Source organism: Mesoplodon bidens (assembly GCF_964165515.1).
Source record: "Mesoplodon bidens genome assembly, chromosome: 11".
Classification (NCBI taxonomy): Eukaryota; Metazoa; Chordata; class Mammalia; order Artiodactyla; family Ziphiidae; genus Mesoplodon; species Mesoplodon bidens.
In genome coordinates, this window is record NC_138167.1 from 4154707 (window position 1) to 4173923 (window position 19217).

General features: G+C 50.0%; 1 protein-coding gene across 1 annotated transcript; it reads left to right on the plus strand.

Moving 5' to 3' along the window:
- The first annotated feature begins 16863 nt into the window (after positions 1-16863).
- On the plus strand, positions 16864-18541 carry KCNA6 (potassium voltage-gated channel subfamily A member 6). The gene has a single exon (XM_081248822.1). The coding sequence runs from the start codon at positions 16911-16913 to the stop codon at positions 18495-18497; it is 1587 nt and encodes a 528-aa protein (XP_081104948.1). The 5' UTR covers positions 16864-16910; the 3' UTR covers positions 18498-18541.
- The last annotated feature ends 676 nt before the right edge of the window (positions 18542-19217 follow it).

The window sequence follows — 19217 nt, forward strand, 5'->3', positions numbered from 1 at the left end:
CCCAGCTCTGCCACTGAATAGCATTAGAACTGGAGGAAGTCACAGAAATTCAGTCATAATTCAATTTCACAGTCTACAGAATGGGGGATGTGTTAGCCAGGGTAGGCTAACTGCTGTATCCAACATTTTAGTTAGATTAACACTATAAAAGTTTATGTCTTATTCATACAACAGCAACACAGGTGTTCTGCTTATCTCTGCTCCACTTTGTGACTCAGGGACTCAGAATCCCTCCAACTTATGGCTCCTTCAACCCCCTCCACCCTGCAGTCCTCGGCATCCTCCTTATCTGGTCAAAAGATGGGGAAAGGAGAGAGAGTGTTCAGGTTTGCATAGTTTTATGAGCCAGCCCGGGAAGGGACCCACATCCCTTCTGCCCACATTCCACTGGGCGGAATGTGGTCACATGGTGCTGCAGCCACTTAGTTGCAAGGGAAGCTGGGAAATGTAGTCCAGCTGCGTGCCCAGGATGAAAAGGAGATGGTTCACTGCACACCTGGTCAGTCTTTCCCCAACTATCTGACTATAAGGATAAAACAGTTTCGAAAGTTAAATTAGATCCGTGCCTCTCTAGCGCTGAGAGCAGTGCCTCGTACACGTGAGGGCTGAATGTGGTCTGTTGAGCCTTGGAAAGAGTGCCTCAGAAGACAACAAACACTCCAGGAAGGAAACGTGAGTTGTGGGTTGTGAGAGCACCCCTCCTTCATGGTTTCTTTAAATGTATCAGGAAACAAGATTCAGTAAGAATCAGTCCATTAGCAGCGGCAAAACACACTTCAAGAGAAAATAGTGCATTAGCGCCGCCACACTTAGGACAGAGCAGCTTTCTGCCAGGAGGTGCTGCTTCCTGTCTGATCTATTAGTAGGAGAGTCCCTGGCCTTCCTCATCTTCCTTCGCTGCTTCTTTTCCGATTACTTGCCCCCCTCCCCCCATCCTTAAACTCACACACACTGATTCCCCTCATGGAGGGATAATAGAAGCTGACTCAGGAGCGGTAAGTAGGAGAGGAGTGGGTTAAGTTGGACAAGATAATTTAGAAGAATAAATACGGCAACCTAGGTCATCGAAAGGAGAATGAAATGCCATGTGACCTAGGAGAAAGGTCCAGATTAATTCAGACGCTTATGTAAGGGAGTATGCAAATCACTTGAACAGAGGAGAGAGAGACCGCTCATGGAAACGTCTTGTAATGAAGTAAGACAGTGTTTCTTCCAAGTGTTAGGGCCCTGATGCCTTTCCAATCCGCTGTCCTGCTTTGCCTCCTCCTCATTATGGGAACTTAATTAGGAATGGAAGATATTCCATCTCCCTGCCTGCATATTTCAGGGCTGGTGATTTTATTAGAGCAAGTATTTATTTTTTTAAGACATAATAAGAAGATTATTTCTTCTCCCTTTCTATCAGTTCAAGCCCTACCTTGGAAAAAACAACAAGAAGAAACTCTTTAGTGAGCATGCTGCTTCCAGAGCCAGCCTGGGGGACAGATCCATCTCCATTAAGTGTCCAGTTTTTGAGAGATGCAGTGGGCTCGGTAATGAACTCTGCGATCTGAAGGCGGGGGGGCTGGTTGGGAGGGGCCTCTAAGGGTGGCTTGGGAAGCAAGTCCCTCTCTGATGATCCCCAAGACAACGTCAGCCAAAGAGAGCTGGTGAGCCGTGTGCATGAGGGCTGAGAGTGATGAATGGGGGTCATTTGAAAGGAAGGACGTGACACGTTAAAGCGAAATCATGCTTGTGGCTCGGGACTCAGAGCTTTTATCCAGCCACGAGCTATTCTTGGTCTGCTTGCGGGAGGGAGGGCTGTAGGCTGCTTCTGCTTCAGAGTGAGGATGTGAACGTGAAGAGGAGGCTGGTCTGGGGCTGAGTGGGCAGAGAGGAGGTTAAAGCTTGGCCCAGGAGCCAGAGGAGAGCTAGAGGAGGAGGAGTCAGAGGAGGAGCCTGGCTGTGAGGACAGAGAACCTGGGATTCAGGATCCCGGTCCTAGAGCCCGTAGGGTCCCTGTTCCAGGAAGGAGAGGGATGAGGACCATTCAGAGTCGATCAGTGAAGACATTGGATGGAGAAGAGCTCTGACTGCCCTTCTGTTGGATTATTTTGCTTTTCCTTATGGTGGATCTCCTTCAGGAAGAGGGTTGCAATGTGTGTTGTTAAAAACCTGGGTTTGAATTCCAACTCCACCATTTGTCTATTTGGTGAATTGGAGAAGTTCGTTAACCTCTCTGAGCTTCAGAGAATGGTGAGGATTAAAAGGATAATGTATGTAAAACCCCTACAGTGTCCGGCTCATAGCAATCGTTTGTCAAAGTTAACTGATGCTGTGAAAAGTGCTTAGTTTGTTCAAGGAGATGACTGGAAATCTGGGGAAGGCATCCCAGACAGCATGATAAAGCTGTCCTCATGCAAACGCAAATCGGAAGGCCTTTTTCATGAGGTTTGCCCCCATTTGGAGGCCAAAGACCTGGGTCCTAGTCATGGCGCCGCCGTTAACGAGCTGCAGGACCTGCAGGCAGCTCAAGTAAGGATTTCAGGAGCAGGTCCTCGTGTTAGAAATATGGATGATGCTGATTGCTTGGCCTGCTACACGGGGTTCCCTTAGGGTTCATCAGGCAAACTGGAAACACCTCGTGAGAGGCAAGAGTCTAGGCAAACATGGGGGTCATCGGTGGGTGATCCCCAGAAGCAGAGGCAAGATGACTAGGGAGTGAGAGGAAGAAGTGGGGAGAGGGCAGAGAGTGGGAGAGAAAGTGCTAGAAGCTCTGGTAACCCTAAGATTGTTTTCTATGTCTGTGAATCCGTTTCTGTTTTGTAAATAAGTTCATTTGTGCTTTTCTGAGATTCCACATATAAGTGATATCCTATCATATTTGTCTTTCTCTCTCTGACTCACTTCACTTAGTAGGATCATCTCTAGATGCCTTCATGCTCCTGCAAATGGCATTCTTTCATTCTTTTTCATGGCTGAGTAGTACTCCATTGTGTATATGTACCACATCTTCTTTCTCCATTCCTCTGTTGATAGACACTTGGGTTGCTAGCAGTCAGCTCTTGTGAGTCAGCATGAGCTCCAGCACATCACTGGCAGGAGGCCAACAGAGAGACTTCTAGAGCTCTGAAGCAGTGAGCAAAAGTAATCAGAGTTGGGATATATTTTTAAAGCTTCCTCCTATTATGAACAAGGGTGAGTGACATTCTTGCTATATTTCATTTAATCTTTATACCAGCTCAGGGCCAGCTTTAGCCCATAGAGAACCTTTGCACAAATCAAAAAAAGACGCCCCTTCCTCATTATTTGGTGAGCAGCCACGCCAGGGTGCACGGTGCTGGGTATGGAGTGCAGGCTGGCCCATACGGGGTACAACCCACCAATTCACGAAGACATCCTTTGAACTACAGTGACAGAGGTACTGTCAGGACTCCCTTTTCGTAGGTGAGGAATTGGCAGTCCGTATTAGGTAAGTAACTTGCCTGCAGTGGGGGAGATGAGATATCAATCCAACGTACAGCCTCACCCCCAAAGTGAATCTTCACGCCTGGGCTGTCAGGTACCCAGATTGCAAGGGCAAGGAGGTGGAAGGAAGAGTAAGAAACCTAGGGCTATAGATTTTTACAGTAAAATTTTATCCCTGGAGTTGTCCCAACCCAAGGGAAAGTGAAAGGAACTATAGTTATTAAGTTTCTACTTGATGAAAAGCATCCCAAACTTCTTCACGTTAATTTGGGACCAAAAGACATTTTAGCTTCATTTAAAAAAATGAGAACACGGAGGCTCAGAGAGGTTGGGAAACACACCCAGGGTCACACAGCTGGGGAGTGGCACCTGGCCTGTGCTCCTTCCACCTCACCTCCCTCGAGGTTGTGCTCTACCAGTGGGCAAAGGAGCCCCGCCCTTGTGGTGCATCCCGCCTTCCTCAGAAGATCAGAGGCGTCTGGATGGGGAGCAGGCTGCCCACTTCCTAATATTTTAGGAACTTGACGTCAGGGCAGTTGTATGGAGATCATTTATTTTTTTCACTTATTCAACAAACATTGAGTGTCTGTTATGTACCAGCCACCCAGTTAGGTATGGCGGCTGCAGTCAGAATGTCAGAGGCCTTCTCTCTGACCTTGTAAATTACTCCACAGTCCTCTTGGATCCTCTTTACTATTCGTGGTGCAAGTCCCAAAGGCTGGGTCCCAATCTACCCAGGGTTCTAAGGGAACCCAGGATGCTCACGTGGTCTGCTATTTCCCCAAGTGAGAATAGAATCAGGACACATGGAAGGTATCAAAAATCGCAACTTCCCGGGACTTCCCTGGTGGTCCAGTGACTAAGACTCCACGCTTCCACTGCAGGAGCCGCGGGTTCGATCCCTGGTTGGGGAACTAAGATCCCATGTGCCACGCAGTGCCCACCCCCCCAGAAAAAGAGAAGCTGTGACTTCCCTTTCCTGTTTCCAAAACATCACTTTGCCCCTTCCCCTGCCAATTCCTGAGCCAACGACATGGAGAAAACTGAGCGCAGAGCTTCCGGACAGCATGGCGCCCGCCCCCCACCTGCCCCCCATTCCCCATTCTCCATCTCCTTGTTTTTGACCTGTTCTGTAAGGATGCAGGGCTCTTCCCTAGTGCAGGGCCCCTTCCTGGCTTTGGGAGGATTCGGCTGGACGTGTTTTTCATGGAAATGGAATTCAAATTGGAACCTTATGTCTGGTTTCTCTGTGCCGCAGAGCGTGGCTAGAGTGTGGCCTACATCAGCCAGACCCAGATTCCGAAAGTCTGCTGACTTGGATTAGCTAAGCTGATGCTTTCTCCCTAAATAAGGGACTTCATGCCTGTCCTTTTCCTGTAAGGATTCCCTTCTGGTGATGAGATAGTGAAATACGATGCCCAGGGGTGTGTGTGTGTGTGTGTGAGTGTTTGTGTGTATGTGTGTGTGTGTATATGTGTGTATATGGGTGTGTGTGTATATGGTTGTGTGTATATGTGGGTGTGGGTGTGGGTGTGTGTACATGTGTGTATATGGGGGTGTGTGTATGTGTGTGTATATGTGTGTGTGTATGTGGGGGTGGGGGTGGGGGTGGATGTATATGTGTGTGTGAAGAGGAAGTGCAGGGGGTTAACTCTGCATTCGGGAAAGTTCTGGGCTCCCCTGAGCTCTACCATCCCACTCACTTCCCAGGAGGTTGTCTGTCCTCACAGCTCAGCTGGGTTGCAACCTCCACTGTAAAACTTCTTAGCTGATATACTCTCTGCAGGTTACTTGGCTTCTCCGAGGGGTTTGGTTATCTCTTGCTGCAAGGCAAGTTACCCGACACCTACTGTCTTCAAATATCAGTTTGGTATCATTACAGCTCACAATTCTGGGGCTCGGGAATTCAGACAAGTTGCAGCAGGGATGTCCTGTTATCTTCTCTGTGATGTCTGGGGTCTCAGCTAGAATGATTTGAATGGCTGAATCCCAAAACAGCTAGGGCTGCTTGAGGAGTCTGTCTCTCTAAATACGTGTGTGTGTGTGCACATGTGTCTATACACTTATGTCTGTATGTATATACTTCCCCCCCCGCCCCGCCCATTAGATAGACTGTCCTGGGGGTCAGGGTCACAGTCAGGCCTATTTCATTCAACACTCTATACCCAGTACCTAACACAGTACCTGGTACACAGAAGATGCTCAATGATTATTTGTTAAGTAGATGAATGACTACCTCTCAGGTCACCAGCATGCATTGCCAGGACAGCAGGTGATGAAAACAAGATGAGTCAGCACAGAGACAGCCCTCTCAAGGAGCTGCCTTCTTGTCCTCTCCCCACTCATAAATACTGCTCAGGTCACCCTGGACTGAGGGGAGAATTCTATTTAGCAGCTAATACAGCTTGAGGAGCCCTACGGTTGCCTTGGCTAATAGAAAATGTGCGCATTAACTAATTTGCGCTTTTCAGATGGATAGGTTCTGGGATAAATGAGAGACACGGAGTACTTTGAGACTCTGTGATGACAAATCCATTGGAAATGTCCTTTCCTGTAATTTTCATCTCTCCAATTTGGGCTGTTAGTGTAAGAGCCTTCATCTTATCCTCAGATGAGCATGTCTCCGTAGGGAGTGGTGCAGGGATGCGTGCGAAGATGGGGGGAAGTGGCATCTGGGTGATGAGGGTGTGTGCATCCTCTTGCTGCCTCTGTGGTCTTGTTCCTGCAGCTGGTGACACACGTCCTCCTGGGCATCACCTCCAGGAATCAGGTCTTGGGCCAACGGGAAGGGCTGCCTAGAGCCCACTCCTCGCTCTGCTGTGGGAAGGGCCTGGTGGGTGACACCTGGGGAAGCCGTGTGAGACCAGCGTTGGAAAACCGCTCTACTCGGGAGTTGCTGATGCTGTTGCTTTTGGAGAAAATGGGGTTCTTTCTACCTACAGTGGCAGATGTCTGGAGACCCTCTGAAATGGTACCAACCTAAGGTTAGGAGCACACATCCAGAGTCTGAGGGTTGCAGAACCAGGATTATAATTTACCTTAGACCCCAGAGTCCTCTGGTATAAACCCCTCGCTGTGCAAGTGAGGAAACCAAGGCCCAGGGAAGTGCAGTGATGTGGGCTGATCACTGGACACCCCAGGCCTGGAAGTCGGGCTCCCCAACTCCAGCTTCAGTGCTCAAGGCTCTGGATGTGACAATCCTTTGCACACTGTGATCAACTGAGGGCGTTTGTTCATGTTATGATGAACCCGTGTCCCTTGGTCACTTGGATGGGAAACGTACATGGAGAGAAAACACCTGTCACCTCTCCCTCTTCCCCCCTGCACCCCGACCACACCCTCCGAACACGGCCGCCTCCCCTCCTCTGGACTCTGACTCCCTTGCTGGTGTCCTGGACCCAGGCCTGGGCGGGGGGAGCAACACATGCATTTCAGAAAAGAGGGTGCGGAGGAGAAGGAATTGTGTGATGCTTGGTGAGCCTTCAGCATCTTCAGAAGGAAGGCACGAAGCGTGGGGACACCAGGAAGAGCAGCACGACTCCCTTGCACCCTCCTCCCCTCCAGCCCCCAAGGCCCCCGACTTCCAGGTGTCCTGAAAGTCCAGCTCTGTGGAACGGGATGCTGGAATCCTTGCTCCCAACCTGGCAGCCAGCATTGTGGTCCATGTGGTCAGAGCCCACCTGCCTCTGGGAATTGTGTCTTGGGGGAAATGTGGTCCTCCTTACCCCAGGCCACTGCCAGGCTTCCTGAACCACCGAGAGCACTGGGATGAAGGATGAATATTTTATAAAAGGCCATAAAACATAATTTGTTCTTCAGAGCGAAGTAGAGGCTGTAGTTAAAAAAAGAGAGAAGCTACCATCAGTGGACTGGGAATGTTGCATTATTTAGCCCCAGCTATTTCATTCCATCGGGAAAGCAGAAGAACCAGAACATGAAAATCACCCTCTTAGCTCCTCAGAAAGGGAAGCAGCACCTTGGAGGCCCCGCTACATCCAGCTTAGACTCACCGGGCAAGGGACAGTGGCTCTCTGTTTCCAGTGTGCCTGGGGGGAGGGAAGCATAAACGCTTTGGAAAGGACCAGGCACAAAGCTGCCCCAGCCTCACCCTACTGCTCCCATCTGTCTATTTGCATCCAAAGGGGAGAGGGGAGCGGGGGATGCTAGTGGGGTCTCCTCTTTCTGTAGAATCCTCCCTAACCTCCCCCATCTTTTCTTCCAAAGCAGCCCCTTCATTCTCCAAGACTGGAAAGGGAAGCCAAGCCCAGAAGAGAAAACAGCCTAAAACTGCACATTAGACATGCCAGTTCCAATTTCTGCATCTGACAGGCTACTTCACGAGGTCTTTGAGACCTTGCCTTCCCACTTGTTTTGGGGACCTGTCCTACTCGACAGACAACCTTCTCTAATTTCTTCCTTTTTATTTTTTTCTTTTCTTTTTCTTCCCTACTTTCCTCCCTCCTTCTCCCTCCCTCTTTCTTTCTTTCTTTTCTTTCTTTCTTTCTTTCTTTCTTTCTTTCTTTCTTTCTTTCTTTCTTTCTTTCTTTCTTCCTTCCTTCCTTCCTTCCTTCCTTCCTTCCTTTCTTTCTCTCCTTTCTTCATTTCTTCCTTTTTTAAAAGCATCTTTATTGGAGTATAATTGCTTTACAATGTTGTGCTCCTTTCTTTCTTTCTTTAAAAATTTTTGGCCATGCCATGCGACTTGTGGAATCTTAGATCCCCAAGTAGCTTGTGGAATCTTAGTTCCCCCACCAGGGATCGAATCTGTGCCCTCGGCAGTGAAAGGGCTGAGTCCTCACCACTGGACCGCCAGGGAATTCACAATTTCTTCCTTTTTAGGTTCCTGCAGTTCCTGACCCTGGGGGGAATACGGAAAATCATTTTACTTCTGTTTTGATGCAAAGCAATTGAACTTCCTTTGCCTTTAGCTTCCATCACAAACTGTATCCTGGGCTTTATTTTTCTTATAACCATAAAGTCCTTTCATTTGCCGTCAGAACTAAGAGAACTTTTTTACTTCACGGAGTCCGCAGTTAGCAGACTCAACAAGAGATACAATTTCTCCAACTGTGTCAAAGGTTCCAGATCAATCTCTTCGTGGACTTGTACTTCACTCCAGTGGTGGAAGAAGCCAGAAAATATTTTCTCTATCTTTTCTGAGCATACCCTCTACAGGATGATATGGTGGGGGGAGAAGTAGCCAACAACAAAAACAAAAGAGTTGACCAAAATTAAGCTTTTGTAATGAATTTCATGATTTATGTTCAATTTTTTTCTTGTGGCCATAGAAAATAGAACATTAATGACCTCTCTTGTATGTATCTCCGAGCAGGAAAACAAGTAGGTGTATCAGTCAGGAGAGGCTAGGTTAGCTGTAGTAATAAACATCCCATACCTCTCAGTGGGTTCTATTGAAGGATTATTTATTTCTCAGACTACACATGCTTCACTGGCATTCTTGGCAGCCCTAGGTTGATGGAGCGGCCACTGTCTCAAGGGCTCTGGATTGTTATGGCAGAGGAAAAGAGTTTGGGAAACTCAGTGCTGCAGGCCAGATATGACATATATCACAACACATCGGCTGGAGCTAGTCACGTGACCCTGGCCCGCCATACGTGGACCAGGAAGGACACAAACCTACCATGTGCTCAGAAGGTAGAGAGATGGAAATATTTGGTAAATAACAGCAATGCCTACTATCGTCTGCCCTCCTGATCATGAAATGTTTGACCCTCACAGGCAAAATACACTTACTCACTCTCTAAGGGAGACAACACGAAAGTCCTATCCATTCCAGGTACCAAGCTCAAAGTCTAGGACCTCCAGCGGCGGGTAGTAGTCTCTGTGTTCAGAGGGACATGTTCTGGTCTCTACATCAGTTACAGACGTGGCACCTCCTAGTTCAGAAACTCAGAGAACCAAAGACATGTTATCTTTCCCTCTCTCACAACATGATGGACAAGGGTTGATTTGGAATAAGATAACCTTAATAAATATTCCTGTTCAGAAGGGGGAGAGATGGAAGCAGTGCGGCCATCACTGGACTGCTGTGGTTCTGAACTCCACTTAGCAGAATTAGGAGCTCATGTGGCTCCTTGGGAGGGATTCCCAGCTCACTGTTCTCGATCCCCTGGCTTCTCCCTCTGGAACACCCCTTTTTCTCTGTCATCTTGGTCCTGTCTGAGATGGGCGTTGCTGATGATATGTTTCTTGAGGACTGAGCAGGTTTCTCTGTCTGCTTCCTGACCATAAAAATTTAGGGGCCTGGGCTTCCCTGGTGGCGCAGTGGTTGGGAGTCCGCCTGCTGATGCAGGGGACACGGGTTCGTGCCCCGGTCTGGGAAGATCCCACATGCCGCGGAGCGGCTGGCCCCGTGAGCCATGGCCGCTGAGCCTGCGCGTCCGGAGCCTGTGCTCCACAACGGGAGAGGCCACAACAGTGAGAGGCCCGGGGCCTAAAAGTTGTTTCAAGTCTTGAATAGTCCTGAATGGTTTAGTCCATGTCATGGTTCCCTTGGTGGTATGTCTGATGTAAATCATCTTAGACTTTCTTCTATCTGTCCAGGCAGTGCCCCTAGTCAATAACCACACCCATGGTTCTTCTTGAGCTCAACCTAACAGTGGATAATTTGAGCCTATTAGTTTTCTGTGGGAGGTTACACATCTCTAGTTTCTTCCCCTCCCCACAAGCCACTTTGTTTAATTCAAATAATAATTTTTTGAAAGTCACAACTATAATTATGTTTTTGTACAACACCTTATTTCCTTCAGAGGTATTAACAATGGGCACGACTGCTCTACGATGGATTTGTTCCATGAAGCAAGGCTGAGTCCTCATCAGCCCTTCTGCCACAGAGGGCTTTCAATTTCTGTTTACATCTGATTGGGAATGAGCAGCAGTTGCCTCTGCCAACCCTGAAGATCCCCACATTTCTGGACTCTCTCTTGTCCATTTCAGCTCTGTCTGCCAATGGTAGCCACCATGTGATACTAACAGTCTGTTTTCTAACCTCTTCATAGATGTGCCAGTTTTTAGGTACATTATCTGCCTTCTAAGTTATCACAGGCAACAATTTTTCAAATATTTTGCCACTCAGAACATAGATAGTCCATAACAGCCTCCAGTAAAGTGTCCTTACTGTCCATTATCTGGCCCCTGAACCAATGACACAAATTTTAGCTTTTGGTTACAGCACCTTCTCGATTCTGGGTATCATTGTGGATCGGTTTGGATAGACTAGATTATGTCATGGTACCAAATCCATCCCCAAATATCAGAGAGTTAGAACAACAAAAGATTTTTTTCTTACTCATGCTATGTTCCTGCTGCTTTGTCTGGGGGCCCTGTCCCAGGTCACCTCACTCTGGAACCGACTTCACTCTGCCAGAGCAGCCACCATCATGGGTGATTCTGGCCATTGTGGCTGGGATAAAGAAAGCTCTAGAGGCTTTAATTAAATATTTGGGTCCAGAACTGACATGCATCACTTCTGCTTACAACTCATGGGTTAGAACTACTGGACTGGTTCAACCACAGTTGAGCTAGAGTGTACAGTTCCCCACCTTCCTGAAAGGGAGAGAGCTGGAGACATTTGGAAAATAGCACTAGTGATGCCACAGTAGGGGAATGGGATGAAGAAGCAGCTGCGAACTTGTAATACTAACACGTGCTCTTGGATCCTCCCTGACTGGTAAAACATTCTTTCTTCTTTTTTTCTTGGCTGCGTCGGGTCTTAGCTGCGGCATGTGGGATCTTTTGTTGCAGCTCGCGGGCTTCTCTCTAGTTGTGGCGTGAGGGTTTTCTCTCTCTAGTTGTGGTGTGTGGGCTCCAGGGCGGGTGGGCTCTGTAGTTTGCAGCATGCGGGCTCTCTCCTTGAGGCACATGAGCTCAGTAGTTGTGGCACATGGGCTTAGTTGCCCCGCGGCATGTGGGATCTTAGTTCCCCAGCCAGGGATCAAACCCAGGTCCCCTGCATTGGAAGGTGAATTCTTTACCACTGGACCACCAGGAAAGTCCCAAACGTTCTTTATAGATTTATTTTTTGGCATGGTTAGTCATTTCCTAGGGCTGTTGATTTGCAAGACACAGATGTCTAATGCATTCTTTTCCCAATATACAGCTTCACTCAAGTAAAATCTGTTAGATTTTTCTCTAGTGGATTCTGGAGCATCATTATCTCCATCACACTTTGTAGTTGAGATCATCATCATCACAGTCATCATCATCATCATCATTATCATTATCATCATCATCATCAAAAACTTTGGCTAAGCAGCTAATTATAAATGATGCTTATCTACAAGCTATGTGTTTACATTTGTCCTTCCCCTTGTCAGTTTAGTCCCAGCGAAAGCCCAGAAGGAGGGAAATGGTCATGAGACACATTGTCTGACTCATCATCCCTTTCCCAAACCATCTGCAGTGGAAACCTAGAGAGGGGGGTGATTCTTCTTAGGGAGGGTGTGTGTATACATACTTGTGCACAGGTAGGAACTGAGGAAGCTGACCACTTACCATTCTTTCCTTCCACAGGTGTCTGTGAGAGATAGGGCAGTGAGAAGGACCATTCGCAGAGATTACTCAGAGAAACAAGGCTAAGTCTCCCCAAAGGAAAACTACAAGGATCTTATTCCTGGGGTAATGATAAGCACACACATGCACACGCAGAGCAAAGTAGAAAATGTAATAAAAGAAACCTGTAAAATAGAGTAGAATGATCATTTATATACCTGGGATAAGTACATTTTCAGGCAAAGATAAAAATGTAAATGGTTATCAAATTCTCTGTCACATTTTATCTGCTCATCTTGGTACATACGTCCATTTTTAGGTGGTTCCTCCCTATTGGCACCATTTTATTCCCACCATGCGCCCCTAATTTGATGTAGATATGTTTTCAGCTGGGAGGTCTGCATGGGTCTGGGAGGCTGGGACCCCTGGGGTCTGGTCCCAGGTGTTGGTTTCCAGGACAATCCTTTCTCTTGGTTTCCTTTCCTTTCCACTGAAAACCCCTTGGTCTTCTTTGCTGGCTCCTCTTCTTCCTGAACTTGAATGGTAAATCGTAGACTGCTGTGAAGGACTTGGTCTTGATTATGTTTCTCTTCATCGTCCATATTCTGTTTCTCTAGGAGACTTTAATGCCAGGGGTTTAAACACTGCTAAATATTTTAAATTCGTAAATCATACATTTCTCTACCATATTCTAGACCTGGATGAACAATCGCCTCCTTGATGTCTTCGTTCACATGTATAATTTGCTTCTCCACATGAATATGTCTAAAAACGATATGGGTCTTGATTGATCCCAAGCTGTTTAGTCTCTCATCTTCCCTTTCTCAATAAATGGCACCACCAACCCACCTGGTTGCTCAAATTCCAAACCTGGCATCCACTCTTTACTTCTCATGTCCTATCCATCACCAGTTCCTGCTAATTCTATCTCCTAAATATCTCCCCAACCCCACCCCCTCCCTCTGTATCTCTACACACCCTACCTTTTCTCTAGTCCAAGTCATCATCATCTTTTCCCCAAATCACTGCAATTTCCTGGTCCCCCGATTTTTTCTTTTGTGGCTTTGTAATTCATTCCCCCACAGCCTCTATGTAGATCATGTCATGTCTCTTCTCCTCTTGAGAAACATCATTGGCTTCACAACCAACATCCTAAGATAACACCTGAACACTGCCCCCTGTAAGACCTACCCCTCGCTCCTTCTTCAGCCTCGTCTTGTACATCTCTCCCTGCTGCTCATTCTCCTCCCAGCATATGGCTTTTGTTAGCATCTTGAACACCCATGACCTGTCTAGCTCAGAGCTTTTGAACTTGTCTGCCCGGAATGCTCTTCCCTGCTTTTAGCAAGTCCGGCTCATTCTCATCTTTGATTTCTCAGTTGAAATATTACCTCTTCAGAGGGAAATTTCCCAACCACCCTCTTCAAAGCAGAATCCCCAGGTTCATTTCTGACTCAGCATCCCATTTATTTTCGTCAGAGCATTTACTACAATATGTAAATATCTTCTTGATTGTTTACTGTTAATATTTTCTATCTAGAATGTCATGTACTTATTGCACGAAAATGTAAGCTCATAAGAGCAGGTGGGTTGTCCAGATCACTTCTAAATCCCCAGCACCTGGCACATAGTGGGCACCCAGTAGCTTCTCAATGAAAGCTTGTTAAATAAATGAATGGTTCCTACCATTAGCGAAAATGTCTGGATTTAGATACAATTAGAAAAGCCTATGGTTTCATGAAATTGGGGCTCGGTGAACTCTGGGGAAATGTTCACCGGTCACTGGAGGTGGCGTTGCAGTCTACAGATGGGGTTATTCCTCCTGTCTTCCTTCACATAGGAACTGGCACTTCCAAAGGTGTGATTTTACTCACCCTTAATATTTGCTTGAGAGGAAAGATCTAGAAAAAAGGGCTTTTCTAAAGCTAAGAAACGAGTCTCTTTCACAAAAGAACTAAAAACAGAACTCTGATTCATGAACTTGCTAATGGGTTTTCCCTCCAGGGGAAACTCCTCAAGCACAGTGAAACCTGTCTTGGGGCAGAGCCTTGTGGGGTGCATGTCAAAGTAACCATGGAGCATCAGCTCTGCCTGTAGCTTGGCAGCCTTAACCCAAGTGGTATTCAAAGGGCTATTCCCGCCACCACGTTAGATTGTGCACCCTCCTGGCAGAATGCAGGTTCCTCCCCACGTTTCTCCAAGGTTTGTTTGGAAGAGTTACTGACCTAGTTGATAACCTCGTGGATAAAAATGGAAATGATGAAAACAAACATGCAAATGAATATTTCACTGTAAAAACTGACCACAAAAGATGACAAAAGGGATCATGAGTGAGTCAATTTACCACCCAGAAAAGAATTACAGATAATTAGACATGGGTAAAAAAGAGTATCTTCTATGTTATATAATACTTATGTTATAAGTATATCATGTAATATATGATATACTTATATCATATAACATAGCTTATATGTAGGTTCCCTTTCTTTCCTTAAAATATTTCTTTTTTTTTAATGGAGCAACTTAATAGTGCAAAGCTTAAATTGATTAATTATAGAGCCTGTGAATAGGAAAAATATTGACTGAGTGACTGGGTACACTTGCTCTCTCGCCATTCACTGAAACATGCAAGCTGAGAGGAGGGAGTGGAAATGAACAGGATAAGCAAAGAGAAGAAGCGGAAGAACGATTGCCCTGCGGGCCTGGTGAGGGACCACACTGGAGAATGAAGCAGTGATGTGGCAGCCTGTCTCCTACCCACTCACCACTTGACCTTTGCCCTAAACGTCCAGGACACTTAGTTCCCTACCCCCCATCCCACCCCCCACCCCCGCCCCCACCGCGCTGGGAGTGAATCACTGTGGTTTTCAAACACTCCATGCAATACAAAGAACTCTCACATGAATCTTGTGGTTTGAGAGTAACCTTATGTATCATTCCCATCAGTATCATCCATGAACTCTTACCAATAATCTAAGAGCACAAGAACCTACACACAAACACCTTCTGGTTGTCAGCAACTATTTTGTCCACAGCCACCCCAAAAGGGGGAAAATGAAGCACAGAGAAGCAAACGTCAACCCTACCTGGCAGTGGTAGTGTGAAAAGATCAGACCAAAGCTCCCCCAGCAGACCCCAACCTGTGTGATCCAGTGATGGAAGACGATAGGGCCTCTGGTAGAAATGGATGGAAAACCATTCTCACCTCCTCCCTCCTGGAGAGTTAGGGGAAGAGTCTCTGCAACAAACTTGGGTCCCTACCCAAATACTGCCACGTGGGTCTTCGCTGTAATATTACTCAGGAGCAGAGGCCATCTTTCTCATAGTTTTGTGAAGAGGGAGTGAGGTGGTGCAGGTGAAGCACCTGGAAGGTGGCCGGTACGTATTAAGTGCTCAGGAAGTGCAGCTGTTAGTTTACTCAGCAGGCCCTTTCCACTCCCCCCTTCCCCCTTTTCTCATTCACTCCTTCGTTCCCAGGGAGGCTGGGAGCTTATGAATTCCAGGATGTACTTCCCTGGGCTATGCTACCTCTGAGATGCCACCATCTTCTGGTTCTTTCTTCACTGGGGCTGCTGCCCAAACTCCCAGGACTCCCTTGGAAAACTTCTGTTGGAAAAGGCAACCAGCGACTTCCTATCCTTTTCCCTGCTATCACTTTGCAATCCTGGGAGAATGGTGGCCTCGCCCTGCCGGGTTTGCAAAGGGAGGTATGGGATTCTCTGGGGACTGACGTTGGAGTATAATTTAAATTGGAAGCTCTCAAGACATCAAAACATGCTTCCTCAATGTTTTTTTTTTAAGTAGCGATTGGAGAAGCTGGCAAATAGGTCTTCGTAAATACGGAAGGACAACATATAATTTGATTTCTTTCATTAAATTTCTGGGTGAGCGGAGGCACAGAACTCTGTGCCAAGGGGCGGGGGCGGGGGGGGCGGTGAGGGGTGTTTTCTTATTGATGAGATGCACTGCGCAGGTCAGCTCCCTAAACCGAAGAGAGAAGAGCGACTTGCAGGGGCGGGGGTGTGTGGCATTAGGGTACCTGCGCCTGTTTAGAGGGCCGTGGATGTGGACGTGCGGGAGGGAGAGGCGTGCCAGGAGAGCGCGGGAAAGCGTACTGGAGAGGTGAGGGTGCGTCCGCTCGCCGCGCCCTGGCTCGCGCGGCCCCTGGCCGGGCAAGGGGTGTGATGCGCGAGTGGGGTGGGAGGGGGCAGCAGGCGGGGCCTGCCACGTCACTTGGAGAGAGTGTGCTGGGAAGGAAGGGCAGAGCGGAGAGCCGAGCCGCTGCAGCTGCGGCGGCTGCAGCGAAGGCACAAGGGCTGGGGAGGTGGGTCCGCGCGCCCCGGCGCCGGGGCGGCCCCAGGGCCCTCTCGCAGGCCAGCGGCGCGGCTCGGAGGGAGGCGGTGGCGGCCGCGGCGGCGGGAACGGCGACCTTGGCCAGCGGAGTCCGCGGTGGCCGTAGGGCGGAGGCCGAGCCCCGCCAGGCGTCTTGGCCGAGCCGGAGGGAGGCGCATCTGGCGCTCGGGTCCCAGCGGCGGCCGGGGGTCTGGAGCTGCTGGAGGAGCGCCGCGGGAGCTGGGACGTGCTGACCGGTCTGGAGGGCGGACCCCCGCGTCCCGGAGCCCAGTCTGGGGAAGGCGGGGGCGCGAAGCCACGCTCCTCTCCTGGCGTCCAGCTGCACACGCGCCAGGCTGCGGTTCCAGGTACCACAAGCTCTATCTAGCATCGGGCGCAGATAACTAGGGGCGCGGAGCCGAACCCTCCGCGCCCAGGTCACCTGCCCAGACCTAGCCCGGCGAAGACCGGGGCTTCGGGGCTTCGGGACCCGACGTCGGTCGTACCGCGAGCCCCACCCCGAAAAGAAGGCGCCGCCGAGAGCTGGGAGGCGGCGCCGCGCCCGGGAGGTCGTGTCGTGGGCGCCGTCCTAGTGGCGGGGAGCGCACCGCGGAGGGGACATGCGATCGGAGAAATCCCTTACGTTGGCGGCGCCGGGGGAGGTCCGTGGGCCGGAGGGGGAGCAACAGGATGCCGGAGACTTCCCGGAGGCCGGCGGCGGCGGCGGCGGCTGCTGTAGTAGCGAGCGGCTGGTCATCAACATCTCCGGGCTGCGCTTCGAGACGCAGCTGCGCACCCTGTCGCTGTTCCCCGACACGCTCCTGGGGGACCCCGGCCGCCGCGTCCGCTTCTTCGACCCGCTGAGGAACGAGTACTTCTTCGACCGCAACCGGCCCAGCTTCGACGCCATCCTCTACTACTACCAGTCGGGGGGCCGGCTGCGGAGGCCGGTCAACGTGCCGCTGGACATCTTCCTGGAGGAGATCCGCTTCTACCAGCTCGGGGACGAGGCCCTGGCTGCCTTCCGCGAGGACGAGGGCTGCCTGCCCGAGGGTGGCGTGGACGAGAAGCCACTGCCCTCCCAGCCCTTCCAGCGCCAGGTGTGGCTGCTCTTCGAGTACCCGGAGAGCTCGGGGCCCGCCCGGGGCATCGCCATCGTCTCGGTCCTGGTCATCCTCATCTCTATTGTCATCTTTTGCCTGGAGACGCTGCCGCAGTTCCGCGCAGATGGTCGAGGCGGAAGCAATGGTGGTGGTGTCTCCCCGGTGTCCAGGGGCAGCCAGGAGGAAGAGGAGGATGAAGACGATTCCTATACGTTTCACCCTGGCATCACCCCCGGGGGAATGGGGGCAGGGGGCTCATCCCCACTAAGTACCTTTGGGGGCTCCTTCTTCACCGACCCCTTTTTCCTGGTGGAGACGCTGTGCATCGTCTGGTTCACCTTCGAGCTGCTGGTGCGCTTCTCCGCCTGCCCCAGCAAGACGGACTTCTTCAAAAACATCATGAACTTCATCGACATCGTGGCCATCATCCCCTACTTCATCACCCTGGGCACCGAGCTGGTGCAGCAGCAGGGACAGCAGTCAGCCAGCGGAGGCGGCGGCCAGAACGGGCAGCAGGCCATGTCCCTGGCCATCCTCAGAGTGATCCGCCTGGTCCGGGTGTTCCGCATCTTCAAGCTGTCCCGCCACTCCAAGGGGCTGCAGATCCTGGGCAAGACCCTGCAGGCCTCCATGCGGGAGCTGGGTCTGCTTATCTTCTTCCTCTTCATCGGAGTCATCCTCTTCTCCAGCGCCGTCTACTTCGCAGAGGCTGACGATGACGATTCGCTCTTTCCCAGCATCCCGGATGCCTTCTGGTGGGCGGTGGTTACCATGACCACAGTAGGTTACGGGGACATGTACCCCATGACGGTGGGGGGCAAGATCGTGGGCTCGCTGTGTGCCATCGCCGGGGTCCTCACCATCGCCCTGCCCGTGCCCGTCATCGTCTCCAACTTCAACTACTTCTACCACCGGGAGACCGAGCAGGAAGAGCAAGGCCAGTACACCCATGTCACTTGTGGGCAGCCTGCCCCGGACCTGAAGGCAGCTGACAATGGACTCGGCAAGCCTGAGTTCTCGGAGGCCACCCGGGAGCGGAGACCCAGCTACCTTCCCACTCCACATCGGGCATATGCAGAGAAAAGGATGCTCACGGAAGTGTGATGGATGCAGGCCGGGCCTGCACGGAAGGAAGGACACTGAGCAAACCATCCCTTAGGGCTCCTTGTCATCCTCCACTACTCGCGCCCCAGCTCCAGGTGACTTCCTGACTCCCTCCCCTACACCCAGTGGCTGGCGCCAGGACCACACACCTGGACTCTCAATCTTGTTACTTGACCCCTGCAGCATCCAAGGTTTCTCCATCTAAGTGACATTTTCCAAACTCTAACGGTGCCACCCATACGTGCCCATCTCCTGTCACATGGATGAGATGTCCATCTGACCTTCCTCCCTCAAGATTCTGATTTTTCATGTCTGGGACTTGTAATAGCTCTAGGAAGAGCGATGTTGACAAGATGGAAACCAGGCACACCTGGGTCCTTTTTCTCCTTAGCATCTGTGGCTTTGGGGCATGCACCTGTCTTAGCTTCTGGCCACATGGTAGCTGGCAGAAACGGGTGGACAGAAACAGTACTTCTCCTGTTGTTTTCCTCCAGCGCCCTGTAACACCGGCTGGTCCTCCTGAAGAGGACCCCTGGGAGAGCCTTCAGCTGCCCAGCCTGATAATATGCTATACATCTCTAATCTTGGATGGAATTAGAGAAACTACAATTACACGTGGCCATTTGGAGGATGTGAGAGTCAGTCCTGGACCAAAGGGGCCAATGGATTCTTCCAGGTGCGATCTGGCACAGTAGACATCAGTCTTTGGTCTCCCCTTCG

Coding starts and splice junctions, on each gene's coding strand:
- KCNA6 (XM_081248822.1), top strand. CDS start 16,911: ATGCGATCGGAGAAATCCCTTACGTTGGCGGCGCCGGGGGAGGTCCGT.